At 49.7% G+C, this 24,943-nt stretch overlaps 1 protein-coding gene across 7 annotated transcripts in view; it reads left to right on the forward strand.

Annotated features, from left to right (window-relative positions):
- Positions 1 to 17,251: 17,251 nt before the first annotated feature.
- The window catches only part of LOC149354967 (uncharacterized), a 38,491-nt gene continuing 30,799 nt past the window's right edge, over positions 17,252 to 24,943 (forward strand). For 2 of the 7 annotated variants that reach the window (XM_089583578.1, XM_089583577.1), the window contains exons 1-2: positions 17,252 to 17,429; positions 18,792 to 19,000. In XM_089583578.1, coding sequence (XP_089439704.1) covers positions 18,800 to 19,000 — 201 coding nt within the window. In that variant the 5' untranslated portion in view covers positions 17,252 to 17,429; positions 18,792 to 18,799. Of the gene's footprint in view, positions 17,430 to 18,791; positions 19,001 to 20,163; positions 20,318 to 21,619; positions 23,498 to 23,691; positions 23,783 to 24,943 lie in introns of those variants that run through there. The other 5 variants (XM_089583582.1, XM_089583580.1, XM_089583583.1 and 2 more) reach the window with 5 other exon arrangements.

The raw sequence follows: 24,943 nt of genomic DNA on the forward strand, positions 1-24,943 counted from the left end.
GTTTATTGGTTAGTTTATTGTGGTTGAACACCCCGAAGCAACTCAGACTATGAGGGACGCCGTAGTGAAGGGCTCCGGAAATTTCGACCACCTGAGGCTCTTTGACGTGAAAGACAACGCACAGCAGATGGGCCTCTAGAATTTTGGCTTGATCAAAATTCAGCTGCCGTGGCTGGGATCGAACCCGCGTCTTTCGGGACAGCAGCCGAGCGCCGTAACCACGGAGCCACCGCAGCGGTGCTTTGGGGTGGGGAACGCTTTTTACGATGGCAAAAAGGCTAATAGCAAAAAAAAATTCAAAGCGCCGTCGAGTGGTCGGCAGATATATTATCATGGAAGATTACATTATAAGGAAAAATTGCATTCGTAAACAGTTTCCCATTCAAAAATGCTTTTGTCTAGAATTGCTGGCTATGGAAGTGACAAAAACAAAGATTTTTTAATGCCTGCAACAATGTATTGCCTTTAAAACTTTGTTAAAATGAGCTATGGTCACTTTTTGGGAGGGAACTTTTTGAACTTCTGAACCTCACCCTCAACCGCCATGCTCATATGCAAGAAAGAAGATGGTCTTTTGAGCTGTGCCTGCTCGACCTTTTGAATATTCACGAGAACAACAGTTTAAGCAAGTTTATTATGTATTCACCGCTCTCACCTTTCCCATGCTGTGCTGCAAGCACTGCTATTTTGTAACTGTTGAAAATGTATCGAGATCAATCAAATCCATTGTTAACACCCTGAGGCGGCACCAACACTTTTAATGTTCCGCCCTGCCCTCGACTCTGCAGCGATGTACCCTCCTTAGCTGTGCTAGGTACTTTAACTAAAAAGGGAGGGCGCCGACGTCACAGCGACGCGAGCGCCACGGATGATGAGTTTGCAGCGCGCGCACGCGCTGGGGAAACGGCCCTAATGGCTCGGGAACGGAGACGTGCGCTGACGTTTGGCGCGAGGCTGGCACGAAGCCTCGTGGAGAGGAACGTTGCCCCATCTCCTCCTGTCCAACCGCGGCGTATCCCTTGCCCTAGCGTGGGCGAACATTCGCTCGTGACCGTGCTGGTGAGTCGAATGTCCTTGATTCCTCACCGCATTTTGCTGTTAGCTGGCGTTATTGTTGTTGTAGCCAAAAATGCCTTGTTTGTTTCAGCCAGAGTGCCGTTCCTTTCTTCCCTCGGAGCAAGGCCCGCCGTAGTCGGCGTGCACTCGGTAGCGTACGCGACCACGGGGTGGGTCCGGCGGTTTTGAATTGTGTCAGCCTCGGTTAAACGGGGAAAATGTACTTATCTCCGCTAATAAAAACCCCACATCTGGCGCCCAACGTGGGTCCTGCTCTTGGAACACTGGACGACTGTCCGGTCTGAGGAATGATCTTAGTCCCGAATTGACAAGCTTAAGTGTGAATTTTGATCACTATGACCTGCGGCATGTTTTCTTGAGCGCAAGGTGTATTGCCCTGCAGCATGTTTGAACATTTCTACATGCTCAGCACATTTTTTGTTAAGTTTTCTCGGGAGTTTCTTCAACACGAGAACCACTTGGTTCGCATCAAGGTAGAGCGAGGCCTAGCGCCCGCGGAGTTGCCGAGCCCGAAGCGAGTGAGTACGGAGCCGTGTGGGTGGTCCGAGTTTTCGGTATATATTTTCTCTCCTGTCTCTGTTTCGACCCTAGGAGTCGCGGCTCCAGGTTTCCTGGGGCCACGGGTGCCGCTACGAGCTCGCTGGTATTGCAGCTGGGAACCGGGCGCTCCGACACCGTCCGATACGGTGGGTGCCGATCGCTCAGAAACTGCTTCGTGCAATGAGCATGGTAGGACCACCCCACAGAGCTGATGTTTCCTCGCGGCTGTGTGCACGTAGCCCATATGGGTCTTTCGTTTGCTGAGGGTCATTGTCACAATAGTAGTGAGGCCTAAGGCTTTTCAAGGCTGCCTGCACATGGAAGAGACACGACCACCGGACCGTAGTGGGGGGCGCACTTTGCTACCCACACGTTTTGTAACCTCGCACAAACTGAGCAGTTTCGTTGAACTCAAGAAAGGACTTTGTTCGCTCGAACTTTGCGTTTGCACTGCCGCCCGACACGTTTTGCTAGCGAGTTCAGCATTGAGCCACAACGCCCTTGTGGATGCCGTTTCCCCTCTTGTGACCTATATTAAAGGCATGCAGAGTGTGTTTCGGAAATCGTGCAGATCCAGTGGAGCCGCTCTGGCTTGCTGTCCTGTGCAGAACGTCTCGCTGCCGCCTGCTGCGACGGAGCTGCCAGTAACCTGTTTGGCGCATCCATCCGGGGCAGCCGTGGCGAGACCAGACAACAGCTGCCTCCGGCTGCTGTTACCCTGGCGACTACTGCAGAACCTTCGCCTGCCGTTTTCAACCGGCCTTCTCTGCGCGGGCCTGCGGAAACGGAGTCCATTCCTTGCGAGTCGTCCCAGCGGAGACCTTCACACCGCCTTCAGAATACAGCGGAAGTCTGCATAGACGCTGTCGGCGTGACCTCCGCTGCAACACCTGCCTCAAGTGCATGAAGACCAGGAGACTCCTCCATAGGATGCACTTGCAGGCGCGTGGGTCTATTTAAGGTTGTGGGGATGTAGGGACGTGCTTTACTCGTCCTCTGGGGTTCGCTTCCCTGCAATCCATTCTCATCTCGTCCCCTGTGGCTCGCTTCCCCGCGATGCACCTTTCTTAGCCGTATTAGTTACTTTGTCTAAAAAGGGAGGGCGCCGACGTAACAGCGACGCCAGCGCCACGGATGGCGTGTTTGGTGCGCGCGCAGCGGGAGACGGCCCTCTTTGGCTCGGGACCGGGACGCGCGCTGACGTTCGGCGCGAGCCTCCGCTTTTCGCCCTCTGGCGAGAAGCCTCGTGGGGAGGAACGTTTTCCCGCATCTCGTCCTGCCCGGTCGCGGAGTATCCCTTGTCCAAATATCGGCGGACATTCGCTCGTAACCGTGCTGGTGAGTCGGACGTCCTCGATTCCTCAGCGTATTTGTTGCTACCCGGCGTTATTGTTGTTGTAGCAATAAATGCCTTGTTTGTGTCAGCCAGAGTGTCGTTCAATTGTTCCCTCAGAGTAAGGCCCGCCGTGGTCGGCGTACGCTCGGTAGCATACGCGACTGCGGGGTGGGATCTGGCGGTTTTGAACCGTCAGCCGCGGTTGAACGGGAAAATGTATTTATCTCCCCAGTTAAAAACCCCACAGGTGTCCTATGCGGCCGAAAAGGTCGTTGCGTGTTCCACCCAAAAGTCCGAACTATTCCTATAAAATCCGAAATTGCTCCGGTGAAAGCACGACTGGAATTTCGAAAGTAAAGTTGAGCGCAAAACAGTGCCGAAACTGGATCCTCGGACTCTTTATCCAAGAGGACAGGTATAACGAACGATGAAGAAACTCGGCAATTATAGCTGCGCAAGTAACAGGTACCTTCAGGAGGGTCAAGCTCAAGGGCAGTGGCCTTCAGGAACGTAGCCTCCTGAAACTGACGCAGCCGCATTATTAGCAGAAATTGCTACGCCACGCCGTTCCTCGATATTACGGCGAACGAGAAAGATATGATCAACGTACTTATTAGTCGTTTTGTCAAGAGGACGCCGGCTCTACGCATGTACACCTCTACAGACCACCTGTTAGAAATGAGGGTGCATAATATTTGGACTGGATTCGCCGAGGCGGTGCGAATCGCCCAGCTTGAAAGACTGAGTACGACGAGTATGGGCCGGACCATTTTGGGGTAGGTGAGCTGAAAAATCGATCGGGGAATAGCGACAAGTTCGCCCTACCGCCACAAAGTCGCGAGAATATCAGTTTCCCCCTCCCCGCAACATGCACCCAGAACACCATACGCAAAAGCGGGAGATGACGGCGGAGGCGCTGGCTAAAAGGGCCGGGAAATTTAGTTCAGGAGAGAGAGCCTACGTGGACGCAGCAAGTTGCAGGTCGGGGGCGGCGGTCACCCCGGTAGCCAGTGGCTGAGGCGCACCAGCCGATGCCGCCTTCATTAGGAGTAGAAAGGTAGATACGCCTGAGGAGGTCGCAATAGCGCTCGCTTGCTATGGAACTAAGGCTCGTTTGATTCTTAGGGACAGAAAAACTGCAATCTAGGAGATCAGAAAGGGCAGGGTCTCGTTGGAAACGGCTCGCATCCTGTCCGCAGTCAAAATCAATCGCGAGACCTCAACAATTTGGGCCCAAGCACACACATTCACCCTGCCCAAGCAACCACAGATATCCGTCGGACGTACGAGCTAGATCCGAACGTCCTTTGCCGAGATCGGACGTCCATCGGACGTACGAACACAATCCGATTTCGGATATCCGTATTCGTGCATCCGCCCGACGTACGGGCCACCGTTTATAAAGCTTTTTTAGTTTCGAAACTGCTCCTCCCGAAGCGGCCGCGATTTGCGCCCAGCCACTGAGATGGCGCTGCAGTCGAAGTTTGCGCCACGCTGCGGTGCAGGAACGTTGCTGACGCTCCGGTAGTCGTGCGCATTTGCGTCGCGTTTTCTTGTTATCGAATGATCCTGTCTTTATGAGTTGAGTGTTTGTGCACTACGCTTCAGCAGCTTTCGGTGTGTGGTTGGGTGCGGACGCTCATGGTGTGGACCCAACCTGCAAGTAGCGTGGGCTGCCGAATGTTCTTGAACGCCAGGTTTTGGACTTTTTCGCTGTCAGAGGGTACGTGGTGTGCGTCATTTATCTTCTTTACAATGTGCTAGCACTGGCAACCAAATGTCAACGTGTTTCGTGCCGGGATGTACCAGCGGGTACCGGCGCAACACAGAGAAGAGGCACTTCTTTTCTCCGCCGACCGATCCAGTTCTCCTTGTAAAATGGTCGAGAACGATACCCCGTGCAGACAAGGTGTTGGGGAAAACATGCAAAGTGTGCGACGCCCACTTCTAAGAAGGGGATATTGTGAAGTCATACAAGCATGTAATCACCGAAGTGACTGAAATCGAGCGCGGTGCATGGTCTCTAAGAAGTGATGCAATTCCTACCGTATTTCCTAATCTCCCGCTGCACTTCTCAAATCGTAAACGGCGAAAATCTCCGAAAAAAAGAGCAACCGTCTCAAGAAACGCAGTGGCAACGCAGAGCGACGCTGCAGAAGATATCGATATCGAGCGAGAGCAACCACAGCCCGTGCAATTGTCAGCTGCTTGCATGTTAATAAGCTGGTGGAGAAGAGCGCTTCTTTGAGGTTACCTCGTCAGTGGAGATCGGCAGCTCTTGAAGATGAAAATGGGCACCGATCACAGATTGGTTTTTTACAAGGCAGGATTTGAGGCAGATGTATATTCAGTACTCAAGAGTGTCGTAGTTCGCGAAGACCTGAGTTATGTTGTATCTGCCCGCGGAAAACTAGTGCCGACGCTGCCCATGGATTTGGCCATCACTTTGTTAGAAGACGTAGAGGCAATTGTGCAGGCTGTACAAATTATGCAAGCCTGTCATGGTTGTACCTCTAGCAGGGGAGGATACCACAAGCAGTGCAGAGTTCTGACTGAGGCAGAAAAGGGAGGCTGTATAAAGTGTGCGAAAATGATGAAGGACCTCAAAAGAAGTGGACTGAAACCCAAGAAAAAGGTGTGTTGCAGCACCTGTTTTGAGGAAGAGGCTCATTCGTGCCGCTGCTGCTTGGGAGCAAGAGAAAAAAGAAATTAGCCAACTCAAGGAAAAACTGAAGAAAGCGTTTTTGAGAAGTCTAGGTGAAGTGACACAAGACCTGCCAGAAGCACAAAAGATGATTATACAGGCAGCCGTCATGCACCAAGCGGCTAAGTCGCCACGTGGGCACCGATAGACTACAGACTGGCTTAAGATCTGTCTTCTGAGGATGACAAGCCCAAAGTGTTACAGAACTCTGTCTGACATGAAGATTTCGCCCCTGCCAAGTGCCAACCGTCTTGTGCAGCTGGCTACTGAAAGGTCTTCCATGGGCCTACGGCCTAAACAAATTTGCCCAATTGGTAGCATAAAACTGCATATGGTAGGCAAGCCAGAACATTACACATATGGTTGTCTAATCTCGACTCGTCTAGTCTCTCGTCTAGTCTAGTTGTCTAGTCCTCTGGAGACTAGTCTGGAGGGTTCTTCTAATCTTCAATATACTCGCGGCAGACTTTCAGGCTTTGCGACTTCAATCTTGTCTTGCTCAATTTCGCATTTGGAAAGCAAGAGTAAAAATTACTCGCGACCAACGGGATTGATACAGAGGGGTAAGGTCACCGTTCAAGCGCAAAGCGATGGAAACGCCGCATTCTACAGACGCACGAAAGCGACTATTCTGCCCAAGACGAAACGTAACCACTGATGCCCATCTTTTTCTAAAGCACTGGTCGCTTCTGCGCACACGTAGTTTAACTCCTTAAACTTGCGAAGCGCAGATAATGACTCCACGAAGCGTGAGCAATGTCTTCGGTTAAACGCCGCGGGAGGACAGCGGAACGGTACGCGTCTGTAGCAGACGACGCACTTCCTTGGCGCAAACTTCGACAGCAGCGCCGCGGTGGCGGGCGCGGCGGCGGGCCGCATGCTCCCTGTTGGCGCGGCGATGAGATGCGGAACTGAAAAGGATCTATAAACGATGGTACGGGCAGTGTCCACTTTTGTATATCCGCATGAGAGACGAGGTGTACGTCCGAAGGATGTAAGGCCGAGTATTTTCCCAGGCCATGAGTATGGACGTTTTTTTATTTCACCGAAAATTCGCGTCTTTCGTGTATGTATACTGTTTTATTTGCATCAGTTCGTGGGTTTGACGCGAAGATGTTTGTAAATTGGTGCGATTCCACTCCTACCTGCAGTGCAAGAGCCGCCAACGAGCTAAATTTATCTAAGAGGAGAAGCAGGTGTTGCAGAATTTTGCAAGAACTCAATGACTAGTTTTATACTTATAAAACTTCTCCAAATCAGTGGAGCTGTGCGACATGTCCACCGTTTTGCTAGCTAAACTTGCCATTGAAACCATTCGTAAGAATCAAAACTGCCGTGCATTCTGCTATCACCATCATCATAGATGTCAGTTCGCGGTCAGTGCAATCCAATCCATCAGTACGGCTCCGTAGCGCTTTGTTGATTTGTTGCGTAGTGTTGTCGCGCAGAGCTTTATAGCTCTGTTATTGTAATGTGTGGCTTTGTTCGGTCTGTGGACGAAAGTAGTATGTAACTTAAGCAATTCGAAAGATACGGGAAGCGCCTGAAGCTCTTCTGGAACACCGGAATCCCGTACTGCGTCGACCTTGGTTTAAAGAAGGCTTAGTGCACATGTGATTGCCTACGAAGGTATGTATCCAGTACACTTCTTGGAACTTGCTTCTAGGACAATACAGCATGCTCATATAGCATTCGTCCCTTTGCATGCGGCTAAGAATGTGCAATCCCTTCACCGCGCTGTCACCACCTGCCACTCTGTAACTCACCTCCTGCGGCGCGAGGTCACTCGACGCTCAGGTCTCCACGAGGCTCACGCGTGCCGAGTTGCCCACGCGCTGGCCCTCAACAAGGTCTTGTACTTTGCACCCTACGCTTCCTTCACTCAGACTCAACTTAAAGGGACACTGAGGAGAAATTGAAGTTGGCTTGTATCGACAGAATACCAGCTCCTGATTACAAAAACGCCACTCATACTGACAACAAAGCTCTTGTAACGTAGAAAAGAGCAAGAACCAAAATACAGGTATCGCCGCCACAGGCCAAACTCGCAAGTACAAGCGTGATGAGATCATAGAACAAAACAGTCTAGCAACACCAGGAACCGAGAAACCATGCATCACTGAGGCGCAGCCAATGCATGCGCAAACCTCCTTGACGTCGCCAGATGGCGCCACGTGCCCGGCTGCTACGCGCGCTCCTGAAGCATCGGGACAAATCAGCGCCTGTTTTCCGGCGGTAGGCGGGCTCCCGGTATTCCGCTAGCGGTAACAAGGTACACGGTATGCTAAAGGTGTCTATTTGCGAGAACTTCGTTGACGACTTCGAGAACGAGATCCATCGTAACGCTGGCAAAACGCCAGTGCAAACGTAATCGAAGCGACTGTAGCGACGGCCGCAATAGCCGATAGATGCCTTCAACGTGCGGCCGGCGGTAGCTTTCTTTTCGGCTGCTGCTAGGCCGCACTGCTGGCAGCCAGAAATCACGGAGTCTGCGTTACGTCATGTGCACGTCATGTTTCACGTCTCTTAGTCCTCTGTCGTCATAGACGAATCCCAAGTTTGAATCAGAGCGGCGGGAAAAACTTTTTCAACTTCGAATCCAAATTTCTTAGAAATAAATGCATCTTTCGCTGCCGCCCAAGTGGCAACAAAGCCATGACATGCCGAACTATCGGATTTTACTAAAAAAAAATATTAATAGTGCTCTCCTCAGTGTCCCTTTAACGCTCTCGAGACTGCCCTTGTGGGCCTCTACAAGGCAGCTCTCAACCTCCCTATCACTACCTCTACCACTAAGCTCTTTGCCACAGGCCTCTTCCATCCTCTTCGTTCTCTTCTCAGTCTCCATCGTGACTCGCAGCTTGCCCGGCTTTCCCTTACCCGTCAGGGTCAGTGGTTATTGACTCAAGCGAGTATCTCGCCCATTCCAGTCTCCCCGTTAACCTCTCTTATTCCCAGCCCCGCTCCCAATCTTCGTATCCTTCCCCTCCCGACCAACATGTCCCCCGTCCTGCACGCCGGACGTCGTCATGCGGCCGCACAGCCCCATTCCCCTCTCTTTGATACCCAGGGTGTAGCTTACACGGATGCCTCCTTCGTGGCTCCTCGAGGTTCCTGCGGCTACGCCCTGTACCATCCACACCTCCCTGCTCCTGAAACCCACACCAGCGGGCCGTATCTACACCCTCCAGACGCATTGTCCCTCGAGGTCCTCGCCATTGCGCATGCCCTCCAGTCATTTTCCCTCCTTCCCTCTCTCCAAGAGTACACAGTCTATTCGGACTCACAAGCCGCTATACACCACATACAGAAACGCACCCTGACCCCTTCTCTCCAACAGGAGGTCGAACGAGCGGTCTCCGCACTGCAGCCTTCCATCGTTTTCCTCCGCTGGGTCCCTGGGCATTCAGGGATTGACGGCAATGAGCTGGCCCATCAGCTCGCCCGCGACACACTTTTCCGGGCTCCGTTGATCCCCTGGCCCAAGCCCTCGGAGGACGGTGGGAGACTCACCCTTCGCCGCACCATAAAAGAGGTCTACCTTGAGCTCCGCCTCGACAAACGCCTTTATGTTGTATCGTAGCAATGGTAATTAGCAATGAAACGGTACACGTAGCATATGGTCGAGCCGATCTGTATTCTCCTACTTCGTCGTCTTCACCACTCCCGTGCGCGCGAGTGCGTGCAGCGCAGTTGCTACACTTCATCTTTATCACATTTCCGCCGCACTTAAAAAAAAAAATAATGTCTAGCGGATGTGATAGTCTTTGAACCATGCGGGCCGCTTCTTTTTGCGAGTACTTCGGCGAGGCGGCGCAGGAAGTGAAGCCGCAGTTGCCGCTGTGGATGTACTACACGAGGGGGCTGCCGATTCCGGAGCTGGCGAAACCAGGTGCGATGAAGGGCCCGGGCAGCTAACTTGAGCGGCTGGCATCAGATGGATTGAAGGCGCGTCCGAAAAAGAACCCTGGACCACGGTTCCGGACTGTGGACTGGGCGGCGAAATATCAGCGAAAAGCGCCGCTGGAGCTGGGGAGGACAGTTGCTGCTGAACTACTCTGGGCGAACCGCAGAAAACTTGGACGAGTGCCACACTCGCCCATCATCCAACAGATAAGATGCAGGTCCACGCTGCTCCACAACCTTCCGAGGCTCCGAAAATCGAGCTGACAGTTTGCCTCGCACAGTGGGCTTGCGAACACGCACGTACTGGCCAATCTGAAAGTCACGACACTTGGCGCCACTCCGCTGGTCCGCATAAAGCTTGTACTGCGCTTGCTTCTCCTGAAGCCTCTGTCGCAAAAGCTTAAGGGCTTTTGTCGGATCCGTTGAGAAGCACTGATCCGGCAGTCCTACGACGTTCAGTCTTGTGCGGGGCAACCGGCCATGAAGTAGGATGGCTGGTGCAATTCCTGTCGTGGCATGGGGCGTACAGCGGTAGACACCGAGGTAGTCCACAATAGCTGTACGTAGGTCGCGTCGCTCGCAGAGCCAGCTGAATATAGGACTTAAGCACTCGATTGAATCGTTCCACGAGTCCATTAGCTTGGGGATGGTACACTGAAGAGTAGCAATGGCGTATCCCCCGTTCGCGGAGGAAAGTTTGCATGGCCATCGATGAGAATTGAGTTCCGTGGTCAGAAACAATCTCTTGAGGGTAACCCTCACGAGCAAAGAGGCCAAGCAGGAATTCTTGAACGGTTTGAGTTGTGATGGCATCCGCGAAGAAAACCTCTGGCCACTTGCTATAATAATCCATTCGCGTAATCGCGAAGCGGCAGCCACTGGGAGCTTGGTCGAAAGGCCCCACGACATCAATGGCAACCTTATCCCAAGGTATTTCTGGGAAGGCGACAGGTTGCAGAGGAGCTGCCACCGGACGAGCCGATTTGTCACAGGACTGGCAGACGACGCAAGTCCGCACCATTTCTTCGACGTGCTCGTCCATTCGCGGCCACCAGTTGAGCTCTCGCAGTCGACTTTTCGTGCGGCTGATTCCGGGGTGTGACTCGTGCGCGATGTCCATGAGGCGTCGTCGACAACTTTCGGGAACGACGAGCCTGTCACCTCGGTACAAGACGCCCTGCACGACGGACAGCTCCGAGCGCAGGAGATAGTATGGCCTGAGGTTCTCCGGTATGGATTTCTTGTCCGGCTATGTCGCAGATGTAAACTGAATGGCTTGAGCAACTGCCGCGTCGCTGATGGTTGCCTCTTGTAGCTCTTGTAGAGTCACGGCTGGCGATAGCAGGCACACGAAATCGTCGTCACTGGAGTCGAACTCACTGGGCTCACTGCATGATGAGGTCGGTAAGGGAAGGCGAGACAGAGCATCCGCAACAGAGTTGTCATTGCCTTTACGGTACTCTACAGTGTAGTTGTAGCACAACAGGCGAGCCGACCAACGTGAAATTCGCAACGGCCGATGACCCGTTCCTTTCGTCGACAGCAAAGTGACAAGTGCACTGTGGTCGGTGCGTAGAACAAAAGGCCGGCCCCACAAATACACGTGCCACCGTTCTCACGCCCAAACGCAAGCTAGGGCCTCACGTTCGCCAACAGAGTACTTTCTTTCTTGGGGTGTCAAGGTACGGGAGGCAAACGCAACAGTTTGCAGGGAATGGCCGTTGTCTTGCTGAAGCACTGCCCCAAGGCCATATCCGGAGGCGTCAGTAGATACAACCACGGGAAGGGCAGTATCAAAAAAATGCAACACGTCACATGACGTCAACATGGACTTCAGTAGTGTGAAACTTGAATCCGCTGCAGCGGTCCAAGTGAAGGCTGAGTCGCTTCCACGAAGTAGGGCGCGCATAGGCTCAACGACGTCGGAGTAATGCGGGATAAACTTGGAGTAGAAACCCGCAAGTCCAAGGAGGTAGCGAAGCTCACTGATGTTAGATGGAGTCGGAGCCTTCGTAATCGCCTCGATGGCAGAAGAAAGCGGAAACAGTCCTTCACCACTGACAACGTGCCCCAAGAAAATGAGCTTCGGAACGTCGAAGACACATTTGTGGTTGAGCTTGAGTCCGGCTTGGGACAGGCGCTCGAGAACAGCACGAAGGTTGGTCAGGTGCTCCTGTCGGGTGGTGCCATGGACTATGATATCGTCGATGTAGAATAGGACACCTTTGCACCCTTTTAAAATTAAGTGCATCATCTTCTGAAAAGCCGAAGGCGCCGAAGCAAGGCCGAAACACACTCGTTTGAAGCGGAAGAGGCCATCATGGGTAATGAATGTGGTCAATTCCCGACTCTCAGGGCGAAGTGGTACTTGATGGTAAGCCGAGGCAAGGTCCAACTTCGAAAAACGCTGTGACCCGGCCAAGCTATGTAGAAGTTCTTCCGTTTGAGGCAAAGGAAAACTGTCGACCACAATAGCCTTGTTCGGCTCACGCAAATCGACGCACATTCGGATAGAGCCATCCTTTTTCCGAGCAACGACTATCGGTGAAATCCACTTGGAAGCGTCGACCCGTTCAATGATGTCTTGAGCTTCAAGCTTCTGGAGTTCCTCGGACACTTGCTGTCGAATGGCAAACGGCAGCCGTCGGAGCTTGCAAGCAACAGGAGAAACGGAATCCTGCACTCTGACTTTGTGCACGTAGCCACGAGCAACTCCGAGTTCCTTGGAGATGTTCGAAGTGTGGACGTAGCTCAGGAGGTAACAGAGGCGTATCAGGCGTCATGGAAAGACATTCCAACGATGCACCTTTGATCTTCATTTGTAGGGCTGCAATGGAATCCAGACCCAGCAGCGTTGTGCCTCCCGAGACAACGTACAACAGGATGCAGGCGGTACGGTCGTGAAACTTGGCTGTGGCAACAAAACAGCCTTGGACTATAATCCGAGACTTAGAATAGTCCAATAGTTGAACTGCAGTTGGTTTAAGCGGGAAAATTGCAGCGAAGAATCGGTGGTATAGGTCTTCAGAAATAATTGACACAGATGAGCCGGTGTCAATCAGGAAGCGGATGGACTTGCCTTCAATCAGGACCGAGGCGAAAATTCCGTTTTTTTTACTTTCAACATTGAGAATAGATGCACTGCTGGAGCCATCCGGCATCGACGACGTGTCAGCAGTATCTGCAACTTGCTGAACTTGAACAGGACGGTCGGACGACTTGCAGAGAGAATCGAAATGGCCCATCTTGCCGCATCGCCGACATTTGCGGTTGCCACACTTCATCTTTATCACACTTTACCCTCCCCCTCATCCATCACTCACGGTGCCGGAGTCTCGCCTTCTTCGGCACATTCAGATGAATGCAGTTATCACCCCGTCCCGCCTCTTCCTCTATCGCTATCGATCGGACCCTTCCTGTGCCAACTGCCCCTGTATCTATGCGGACCTGGCCCATTTGCCTCTTCTATTGCCCGGCTGCTCAGCAGTCGGGTTCCTTCCCCCCACCCTCTCTATCAATCACCACCTGGCTCGACTGGCTTGGCGCTGAAGGGGAAGAAGAACAGCGGCTTCTGGTCGCCCAGGCGGTCGAAATGCTCGGCCTGTAAATTATGGTCGATTAAAAGTCTTTTTATTATTATTCACAGGACAGTGGGAGCAGTAAGCGCGAGGAGATGGCTTCCACAAGTGTGTGCTGTTCTCACACTTTCGGGAGCCTACATCACACAGCTGCGGGAGCCCTCAACTCGCGCGGCTAATTCCCACTCCTCTGCAAAGTTGCGGGACGGAGTATTTTCGCATCTTGTTAATCTTTAAGGCATGGCTAGGTTCACTGTGCCTATATAGAGAGTGACAACGCGCGAAAGGCAGACCATAGGAAGCACGTGAAGTTCGCAGTGGTTCGCAACAGAAGCTTTGCGGCTTTCTGTGCACAGTCGCGTACAGTGCTGCGCAGGTTAGTGCCCTAAGGCCCACGAGAATAAATAAAGAACAGATACATTGTCAAATATGGTGTGGAAAAGTGAGAGCTCTTATTGCCTTATACTTATTGAGGTGTTTGTTAAAGCCCATTGTCTGTTATACTTGCAGCATTAAACACTTCTATTAATTGGTTCCAATGTTTTTACTTGGGCTGCTGCATTGTTCCATTTGTTTCACATGACTGATGTTTGCCGCGTTCTTTTTTATTTCAGAAATCCTGTGGGTGGGAAGATTACGGATGTGTGTCCAAGCTTGCCACATTTGAAGAGTCACATTTAAGAAATTTTCCGAATATAACCCATTGCTCTGCTGATGTATATGCGTGCTATGCATCGAATTGTTTTTGATTTTATTGCATCGCGCGGAGTGTAAAAAGCACGCATGCACCATATATGCGAATATTCGAGAAAGATCCGCCAATGGACGTACTCAACTGGACGTCCGTCGGCGGGCGAACCGTATACCTTTGGCCACCTTTCGGACGGCCGACGGACGTCTACCGGCTGTTTGTGGATGTTCAGCGGACGTACAGAACATCCGAAACAGACCTCTGTCGGCCGTCCGAAGGATATTGGTGGTTGCTTGGGTGGTAACGAGGCGGCCCTCGCGTTAGACCGAGATCTCTACTTCCGGGTACCCAGCCGCTCGACTGCCATGGCATGGACGAACGCATGGTGGAAGAAAAACTTTTCTTCCTTCATGGACGAATGTTTGCAAACATACGCGGAAATCGTGGAGAACTATGGTAAGGAAGACGTCTGGTGCCACCAGCGGATCCAGACTTAAAGAAAGAGGCTGTCGCCTGGCGACGATTAAAGGCCGAAAGTTTTGCAAACCTCTTCTGGTTGTTTCACACCCAGGTAGACAATAGGAAAGACGATAAATGTAAAACCTGCAGAGCGAGGGGGACTCTCGATCACAATTTGGGACGCCCGGTATCCCTGGGCGCTGGGGAAATTATTGAAAGTGGAGAAGTTTGGGAGGCCCTGCTACGGAGCGAGGTCGTCGCCGACCAGTAACGAGCTGTCGCCTGACGGCTGAAGCCCCGAAGAACCTATGTATTTTCGCCTTAGTCTCGGAAGTCCAGGCCCCGTTCCCTAGGCCTGCGTGCCAAGGGCGTGGAGTAGAGGGCCTCCTAATTCGGTTGAAATAGTTTTAATCATCATAATCATGAGTATTATGAGTTTTTTTTTGAGTAACTGATTTAACGCTTGTAGGTGGTACGCACTGGCGCACAGCCACGGCGCTGTGGTGCGCCGCCGACAGCCGCCATGATTGAGGTTGCATGTAGCAGACGAACTCCTGCAAGCATGTTCGCGCGTCGAATTCACTGCCGTTTGGAATTCGCGCGCATCAGAGAATCTGCCGGTAGTCGCTGAGCACGACAGCCGCACGTAACTACGTCATAAACGATACTCCAATTCGATTAGGGAGCAGTGCTTGTCATTGCTGCTTGATCCTGTCGACAAAAGAGGCACTTCCAGCGACGAATGGTGGTCGCGAATCGGTTCCCCTCAATTCAGGGATAGAAGCTCGGAGAGTGGTCACTGACAGTAGCGCTTCTGTGAAACCAAAGAGCCGCAAGTAGTTTAAGCACATTCGCGGGGATGAGAACGGTGTCCAGACGACATTCGATAGCTGCGGCGCGTATGAAGTGCTCCTTGCATAAGTGCGCCTACGTATCTGTGCACAGCCGTAGATTTCCGAGCTCTACTACATATCTGACCTTGATACAATGCTTCAGATTTCGTTGCCCTGGGAAATTTTCGGACGAAGTGCATCCTAAAGAAAAGCAGGACGATCACCACAGTTTGCTTCAAAGTGGACTGAAATGATGTGACCTCTTGCTATCTTTGACATTGAAATGAATTCTTGGGGCATGCGCTCTGTTTTTCGGTGAGGTCCTGGATACCCAACCGGCGTCTTCATATCGTGGACGACGGGAAATCTGCACTTCCGTCAGAGTGGTACTAGCTGACCTCGGTCCCTGCCAAAAGGGAACATTAATTTTGCACCGTGCACTCTGTGGTCAGATGCAGATACGAAAAAGACACGACACCTACAAAGCGCGGGTTAACAAGTATCAGCTAGCAGGTATGTCGATTTTTTTCATCATGGCGCGCACAGTGCAAGGGTGACAAGATACCTGGCACATTTTTTTTTTTACCGGACACTGACAATCTGCGACCACCTTTGAGCAAAAGAACCACTCCTCCAGAGCGGTGACAAGGCTTCCCAAGTCCGGCCATGCGTATACATTGTGTTCAGAGAACTCCCACACAAGACATAACGGCCGCTTTTGGCAGAGATTTACCCGAAGTGCTCATGCACATCACACGCGCCGCAGCTAGCGAGTTGCGCCGGGTCACCGATATCTTCACGCGAATGTGACTGAACTACATGCGGCTCTCTGATTGCACAGAAGCGCTGCATTCGTTGGCCACTACCTCGCTTCGATCCTAGAATCGAGGGGAGCCAAAACCCGCGACCAACTTTCGTCGCTGCGCTTTTTTTCTTGGCCGGCACGAGCAACGCTAAAAAGCGCAGTTGCTCAGTCAAAGTGGCATTTGTTACGCGCGGCTATCGCGCCCAGTGGCTTCCCGTCGAATCTCCCATGCGTACAGATTCAAGCGGAGGAGGAGAAAAGCATTTATTTAGTAATGTACAGAGAGGTGCTCGGGGAGAGGCCCCTAGTGGGTCTCACCCCTTACAATACTAGTCGGAGTCCCTCATTCCGGGATCCCGTTGGTCGAGACCGCTACACAAGTCCGCCGAACCAGGGCCTGCTGGGCCGATAGTTCCTGGCAGCTGAGTAGGGCCGCCTCCCAGTCCTCTCGGGTAGGGGAAGGGTTGATTGGGGGGAGAGAAGGATTTTTTCTGCATGCCCAAACCATGTGGAAGGTGTCGGCCACCTCCCCACAGAATGAGCAGCGGCCGTCAAAAGAAGGATTAAAGTGCTTGAGAACCGCCGGGCACAGCAGGGTGTTTGTAAAGAGCCTGAGGAGAATTCGTTCGACAGCTTTACCCAGTCCTTTCATAGGAACTGGGTATCGCCGGTGTTCGGCACGATAGTGCTCAGTAATTTCTTTAAAAGAAAGGAGAGGGCTGTGATCTGGGTTAAGCTCCTCCCAAGGGACGCCTGGTGCCCGGTGAGTGAGTGCGCGGGCTGCCTCATGGGCGGCTTCGTTACCTGGCATGCCTTGGTGGCCGGGGACCCATATGATTGAGCGATGAGTTGGATCGCCGTCGCGAGTACTGCGGTGTAAAATTTGGTGAGCGAGTGAAGTGATCCAACCGAACTCAAAGTTACGACAGGCTCCGCGAGAGTCTGTGAGGATGAATTTAGAGTCGGGATGGGAGGCTGCGAGGGCGATCGCCACCTCCTCCGCATGCGTTGAGTTGGGCGCTCTGAACGAGAGGCCGTCCACCTGTTTTCCCTCGTGTATGGCGACCCCCGAAGGAAATGTGCTTGCAGAACAGTTCGTCTGCTACGTGCACATCAATCACGGCGTTAGATGGCGTCACAGCGCAGTGGCGCGGCTGTGCGACTGTGAATAGCAGCGCAGCAGTTTTCTGAGGAGTTTTTTACATGGGCATAATATCTTCGGTACCGAAATTTTTTCATTAGATTACATTTTTCGCTACTCTCTGGTGTTTCAGCAGTGTTTTTGATTTTTTAGCCCCAATGCGGGAAAAGAGAAAGGAAATAACGCGCCTTGACCACAGCGTCCTCTATGCTTGACAGCGCTCTCAGTATCAGAACAACAGACATCTTGAAGTGGTGAGCCACGTTCTGCTAGCTGTCGTTCACGTTCTGCTAGCTGTCGTTCGAAATCTGCGCGATTCGGAGAATCGGCTTTCAACTACCTTACTGGAGAGACTGGAGGTGATCAATGCATGTCTATTTTATCGCAATTACCGTAAAAACTAACGCACAATGTATGTGGCCTCACCACACCGGCCGGCCCTGGAAGAGATTGGTATTTGCAGTAATTGGCTAGGCCTAGCCGTCTAGCTCTGATCCTGAAGAAGTTTCTTCCTTAATGTCACTTCATCCGCAGAATCTACCGAATGAGCGCCATATGAGCAATATCATCTAACGGTTGTGTGTTGTGTGTAGTAATTGTATTTAATTCTGGTGTGCTAGTAAATCCCTTATGTGGAGGTACCCTGTGATCCGCGGCCTCGCAACAATGCATAGGACTTCGATTTAGGTAATTGAACGCGAATGTTTCTCCGTTGCTTTTCAATCAAAATGTTGCCGCCGTGTCCAAATTGAACCTGCAACTCCGTGCCCGGTATCTAAACGCCATAGCCACCGAGGCACAACGTAAGAGCCTGCCCTTATGGTGAGCCTCAGAGTTCACCTGGATGAAGACCTTCAAGGTTAATTCTTTTAGTGTAAAGGTCTCTGTGGTAAAGGCCTTGACCTTCCTGGTAAATACCTCAGGTAGAAGTCCTTTAGGCTGAAGGCCTTTATGGTAAAGGCATAAAAGGACCTTAAGTGCCTATCATAACTAGTGCTACTGCATGATACTCCGCGCTTTCTTGCAAAACCATGCTAAACATCTGCCATTTTTAAGGCGTAAACCTTTCTTGCCTCATGAGTGGCATGGACGGAAGTTGTCTGCAAGTGTCTGCACAAACTGTGAATCTAAGTTGTATGGTAATCAAATTAAACTGTAAAAGTTGATAAGCAAGATGTATATAATAATAGTAGTGATGGTAAATAGCAAAAAATAGTGATAGTGACTATAGTAGCTACTGATTGTGACAGTTAGTGCCATAGATAGTGATGGTAGAGCTAGTGACCATAGCTATTGATAAGTGGTGGAGATAGTTGCAGATCACAGCAATGAAAATAGCTATAGTGAGAGTTCATGACAGCAATGATGATGATTGCTGTAATGATGGTAGTAAATAAGGCAAGAGATTTAAAATTAAAGTATGAAAAAGAGTGCACAAAAGTTGAAAAATACGAAAATACAATGAAAAAGAATGAACATAAACTAAAGAAAAAACAGAAATAAGGAATAAGAGAGAAATAGAGAAAAGGGGAAGGCTTTTCCGTTTGCGCTCGTAAGCAGACTTAAGTGCAATCTTGTAATTTCTTTTTACAGCAGCACTGCGTGCTACAACAGAAATGCTAGTGGATGTTACATTATGCTGTGGATGCAGGACACATGGCTCCTACTCCTACAAAACTGATTCACTACGTAACAATCTCCTACGGTATGCCTGAATGCAGCTTCCAAGATGGCTACCTTAAAGCGGCATAATGGATGCCTACACGAGGGTATCTTGATGCGGCAGCTTGGCTTAGCCCCGGCGCTCCTGCTGTTCCTCAGCGGCCAGAAGCTGTCACACTGGAGGCCCGAGTGGACCTGGAGGTCGTGGTGCCCAAGTACCGCCTCAACCTGTCCGGCTTCTTCACGGATAACTCGAATGATGCACCAGGTGAGTGTCAACAGTTGTTTGGATTAAGCTTCCGAGTAGTAAATGTGTGTAATAGATTCCAAAACATATCTTCATTTTATTCTATTATTTTTCTTATATTGTAACTAAAGGAGTGTTTCTGAGCATTTCAAAATATGCCTGAGCTATCCACTTGCCAAATAGTGTTCCAGGTCTTGAAGGTATATGCAAAGGTGTAATTCGATTCAATACCTCGAGTGCACAAATATTCACTTCTTCCTACAGTGCGCTCGCCACAATTCTTAAGAAACGTTACAAAAAAAAAATAAAAATTATTTTAGAGCAAGCTTCAACACTTTAGATTATTATATAAACATCCATAGTTTCTCTCTGACATATCTGAAACCTCACAAAATATGCAAAGGGAAATGGGAGGATTGAGATTGAAAAGTTGCCAACATCATCCGAGGATCATGTGATAAGTGTAATGTGACAACGACGACTTGCAAAAGAAGTTGCTGATGTTCAAACACTTATTTCTGCGATGCTGCAGGCTGTAGTGCACCAGTTTTTTTACATTCTCCTAATCCTTGATCAGATCAGTACTAGAGATAATAAATGCTCGTTATGAATGAAAATGTTAGGGACGAACACAAATGTTAATATTCACTGCCATCCGCCTACGCTCCTCATCGTAAGGAGTTACTAAAAGCAAATGCCGAAACACACTCGAAGAGTGCTGAAAGGGCAAGAACACATACTTATTAACATGGTATGGAACGTGCTTGCTAGATTGGTGAACAGACGACTGCAACGAATCGTAATGCAGAGGGGCTGGGGCAGGCGAGGCTGCTGAATTTTTTACTTCCAGTGAGCTTTTGAATAGGCTGCTTCATTTACTTTTTTGAGGGCAACAATGCGAAGCATGTTATCATAACCGATGCATAAAGTGACCAAAAGGTAGAAGGGAAAAAAGGAATCAGAGGAATGGGCTGAGAATTCTTTGTTGAAATTCGTTACAGCCTTATGATTCTTAGGTTTAAATTATATTGGAAATACAAATGACTAGTGATTAGTTATTCCTAATTTTTTTCTAAATTTTGCACTGTTTTCTTTTACTCTCCTTTGACGTTTGATTTGTTTCATCGCGGTCCGCGAAGAAACACAAGGTGCAATCTAATACAAGTGGAGGTGATTTCACGCAGGAGGAAAAGATTGGCCTACGAGCCTTGTCTGTGGGCGCCCTCCTGCAGCTCATAGCGTGCATCCACGTCCGAGCTCTGCTTCCATATGTTGTGTCGGCCGTGGGAAAAGGATTGCAACTTCTCACTGCCCCCAGCTGGCAGTGAAAAGAGGATGGTAATGTTTAAGTCAACAACAGCTCCTTCAGGGTCACCAGACAAAATGTGCTTTTCGCGCACTAATTCTCAATGCCAGTATCATAGTGGCATTAGAGAAGAACGTGAAAATGGCCAAGCTCAAATCTAGGAAAACATCTGTTTGAGGCAGTCTCAGAAAGCTCAACAATACGATGTTGTGGAATATTGGGCGAAATCTTGAAAGGAAATGCACAAATTTATGGCCCCTAACCTGCGCCAGGAAATATGTCAAGCTTGGCTCAGTAGGAAAAAAGAGTGATGCACGAAATTACCACAAAAATGTTTAAAAGTAATCTAAGTGAACAAACGTAAATTGAGCACTCAACGGTGTTATCTCTGTGCCACTTTTAGAAGTGTTTTATTTATCTGTTTTTTCTGGCACTTCTAACCTAATGGTACTCTTTTGAATGCTAGAGTTCACCTGTGGTTTTCTTGGGCGTATTTTGGGTACACAGTCTTCTTGTTGGGTCTGGTGACAAGTTTTTCCTCTGTACAGTTGGCTCAGAGTTTGAATAAAAAAAACTTACAGGACTATCAGACAAATGATGCGACAATTCTGAAAAAGCAATTAGAGATTTCCTGGGGGGGGGGGGATGAATAGGTACAGGTATGAGTGGGTAGAGGTGGTTGGTTCTGTGTAAGGTGCAGGTGGGAAGGGCAGGTGGTTGAAGTTTGGCGGTGGTTGTGGGGTGGTCCCCTAGATACGAGGAGGTACCTGATGCATGGCGCTTCTGGACGGCGGCTGATTTAGTCACTGCTTCGTTAAATTAGGTTTCATTAATGCATTGTTGGATGAGCTGCTGCGGGGGTTTCTAGTGGGTGGAGGAATTTGTGGAAGGAGAGGTAGGAAGGCTGGTGGTGTGTAGTGCATCTGCAAAGTAGAGTTCGTTGCTGAATGGTGTCTCTGGAAGGTGGCAGTGGGCAGGGATGAGGAGGTTGACGGAGGGTGGCGGTGCGTATATAGGCAGCTCCCTAGTTAGGGGGGGTGAGGTGTTTTCAGGTTGTTGTGAGAGGTGCTGTCACCGCACAGGCTTCTGCCAAGCAGGTCGGTGGTTTGCTGATGGACAGCAACGACTTCTGTAGTAAAAAAAAAAAAGTTTCATATCATCTGTGCGCGTTCGGTTTCTTGTATTAAGAAATCTTGTAACGGTTACATCATGCTTGTCTCATTTGGTCTGTGGCAACAAATACGAATCGGTTTATAGGCTTTAACATTCCAAAATTGACTCAGGCTATCAGGGACGCTGTAGTGAAGGCCACAGGAAGTTATGACCACCTGGAGATAGAGAACCCCAGGTGGTCGAAATTTCTGTAGCAATTCACTACGGCGCCCCTCATAACCTGAGTTGCTATGGAACGTTAAACCTCATAAACGAATTAGTATTTATTGCTAATTTTATTCCGATGTTTTTTGCTAATGGCCATTAAGCATATGTGTGTAGAACCGGCGTAACTCTGAGGAGAGGACAAAAAATGACTTGGGACACAGCCACCAATGCACTTGTGTCCGAATTTACTTGGTGTCATGTCTCAGCAGTTGTACTGAACTCATTACAGATATGTACAATCTTTGTCAATAAAAAACCTGGAGCAGAGACTTAAGCGCCACCTTAGCGTTAATCATGATAAGTGTGAATTTGTTAATATCGAAAAAGTGAGGTAGCATTAATGGGTTAAGCCGCCGTGGTGGCTCAGTGGTTATGGTGCTCGGCTGACAGTGCATGACAGTGCATGTGAAGGAACACTAGGTGGTCGAAATTTCCGGAGCCCTTCACTACAGCGTCTCTAATAGCTTGAGTCACTTTGGGACATTATACCCCATAAATCAATCAAAACCGTTAATCGGTTGATGTTCTTATATTCGGAATAGGTCATTCTAAACTTCACATGCATGGGTCCCTGGGAGCTCTCATACGGCCCTGGCAGAGTGGTGCAGCGATTAACCTATTCACCACTGCCTGGTGATGGCAGGTACTGCCATCGGTGGGGCTTGAGACACAGGTTGCTTTTCGCGAGCAACCTCTTGCCACAAATCATTAACTGAGCTGCCACCTGCCACAGTGGTCAGTTTGCTTACAATCCGATGGACAGGTTGTGTTGATGCCACCTAGGTCTCTTGGCTCATTTGGACTCCTTCTCCGAGGATCTTTCACTCACTCTGCTACCGCCACTGGATTTTCTGTAGAATGGAAGCCTTAACCTTATCGCTTTAAAAGACAGCTGAAAGGGTCTCCTTTTCAGCCGTGTAGTGCGGCTCTTTTTTAAACGCTTGAGGATATGTGCTTAGGACTGCTCAGGCCAAGACCTGTGTCACCTTCGAAAGATTCGTAATACCCGCGAGTCTAAACAAACCTCAGTCATGGGCCGCCAGAAACAAACCAAGTGGGCTGTATATTTTTGAAAATGTCTGTAGTGAGTAGCCGAGCCTCAACCTCAGTTACAGTCCTAATACAGTCTGTTTTCGTGTGGCAGGGGGGAGTGGCGAGGTTTTGTGTGGCTAGGGTGTCAGGAGGTTATGTAATGGAAGGTCGTACTCCAACTGATAGGTATTCATATCGTGGTCCACGACACATTGCAACCTCTCGCTCTCAGCCTCGCCCCCACAGTTCAGGACTTGCTGGCTGCATTTCTATTCAATGGCTTCTTTAGCTGAGGTTAGTGAAGGTGAGCTGGCCATTGTGCATTTCCTGTGGAAGAGGTGGCACAAAAAATAAATACACGATCAGGATGTTCTGGATATGTAGGACATGCCTCAGTGACGGCCTTGTAATACTACCAGTAGCGCGCCGAACCCAGCGATGTTATTGAGTAAGAGCTTGCGCTGCGTGTTCCCATGTAGAATGCTTGTCTTAGATTCCCAGGTGTTCCGTGGCGCATTGAGCTGTGTGCTGGTAAACAAGTGTTGCTCCGCGCATCAACACTTGGACCAAAGCAAATGTTTCTGGAGACTGCATGAAAAATGTCGTTATTTTGTGAATTTGTGTAGCTATGTGTTGGAACCTTACCATGCAGGGCCTGCCCATGCTTGACAATGACTGTTTTGTGGCTGCTTGCAGAGACCAGTAGACAGCCGCCATAGGAGCCGCACGCTTGGGACCACAGTGGCAGCCATGCCATTTTTTTCCGGGACTTAGGAGCCAAGCTACGGAATTATGGCACAGTATTGATAGATCACAATTGCGTATTGTGCTGCCATACACATTATGTTTACAAGTCATGGCATATTATGTACTTGTTCATACTTTCTTTAACGCAACATAAATTGCGTGCTAAAAAATTTGTGTTCTGCATGTGATTAGCACTTAGCCATACAGAAACGCTTGTGGTATGTGGTTTCGATGCAAAATATTTCAGAGCACTAGGCCAAAACACGCCATTGAACAGCACTGAATCACGAGGGGAGACACGTGCTGCATCCACTGGAATAATACCAGCTGATATACTGGTGAGGCTGTGCAGAATTTTTTTTTAGAAAATCTGCACACCTGAACTTTTGTTCATGATTCTACAGTGTGAAATTAGACACCCCAGGCCTTTCATTCAGCGCTCTGGCGGTGTAGTGTTGTGTACATTTGAGTCTCACGACAAGGCAGGTGGAGCCACATGCCACTACCATCCACCTGCCACGGCTGTCAGGTGGTGGGAAGGGCAGGGAGAGATTCCCTCTCCACTTGTAGGGTAGAAGAGGTGAGGCCAGAAGGTGGCTAGTATGGGAAGAACAAAAAAAAATGATTGTAAAATTGATAATGACCATACATCAACTTCATGCACAGAACAGAATGACGAGTGTTGCTTTTGTGGGGGTGCTCACGCATCAATTTCTTTGGATTGCCCCTTTTCGGGCACACGAATCCCCAATATTGAAATAATCGATCTCAAAGAAGCAATAACCAAAATTAAAGAGGGCACACTGCTATGCAGGTGTGTCAGCCCGTTCAGGAGTGTCCCAAGATGCTTCTATTTCTCAGGCTATAGTGACTCCTGTAGAAGCCTCTATGGCTAAAATGGTTGACAGGATTCTATCCACTGTCCGAGTGCATATCTGATGCTTGGCAAAGCAGATTATGCAGGCAATGCAAACTGCAATGACCTCTCCCATGATAGCTATGCCTCCGTTACTGGCTCAACATTCCTTGTGTAATATCTCCACCCCAGAAACAAATTAAGGCTGCTTCTCCTATTCATAGATCCGGTGTTTCGAATGATGTCCCAATAAGTAATGATTCAGAGATGGTGGATTTAGATACGCGAATCCTCAAACACAGTGGCTTCTCTATGTCTAACCAGTCTTCCATACATCCTCTGCCAAAATGAAAAAACAACACCTGGGCTCTAATCCAAACGAAAATACATTGGGGCAGGCAGTTGCTGCTGCTCAGATCACACAACCATAGGGGTGTTGCAAGCTCTCTAGTGGAACTGTCGGTCACTTATTTCAGCTTCAACAAATTTACTTTACCTTTCTTCTGAACATAATCCAGACATTTATTTTGCAAGTAACTTTGCCTTTACCTGAAAAACATTTGCATTTACAAAATTATTCTTCATTTCGACAAGATCGAGTCAAGAGGAGGAGCGTTGCTCATACTCGTTTAAAATTTTGTCA

This window comes from Amblyomma mixtum, chromosome 3, assembly GCF_055824585.1.
Source record: "Amblyomma mixtum isolate Tamu chromosome 3, ASM5582458v1, whole genome shotgun sequence".
Lineage (NCBI taxonomy): Eukaryota > Metazoa > Arthropoda > Arachnida > Ixodida > Ixodidae > Amblyomma > Amblyomma mixtum.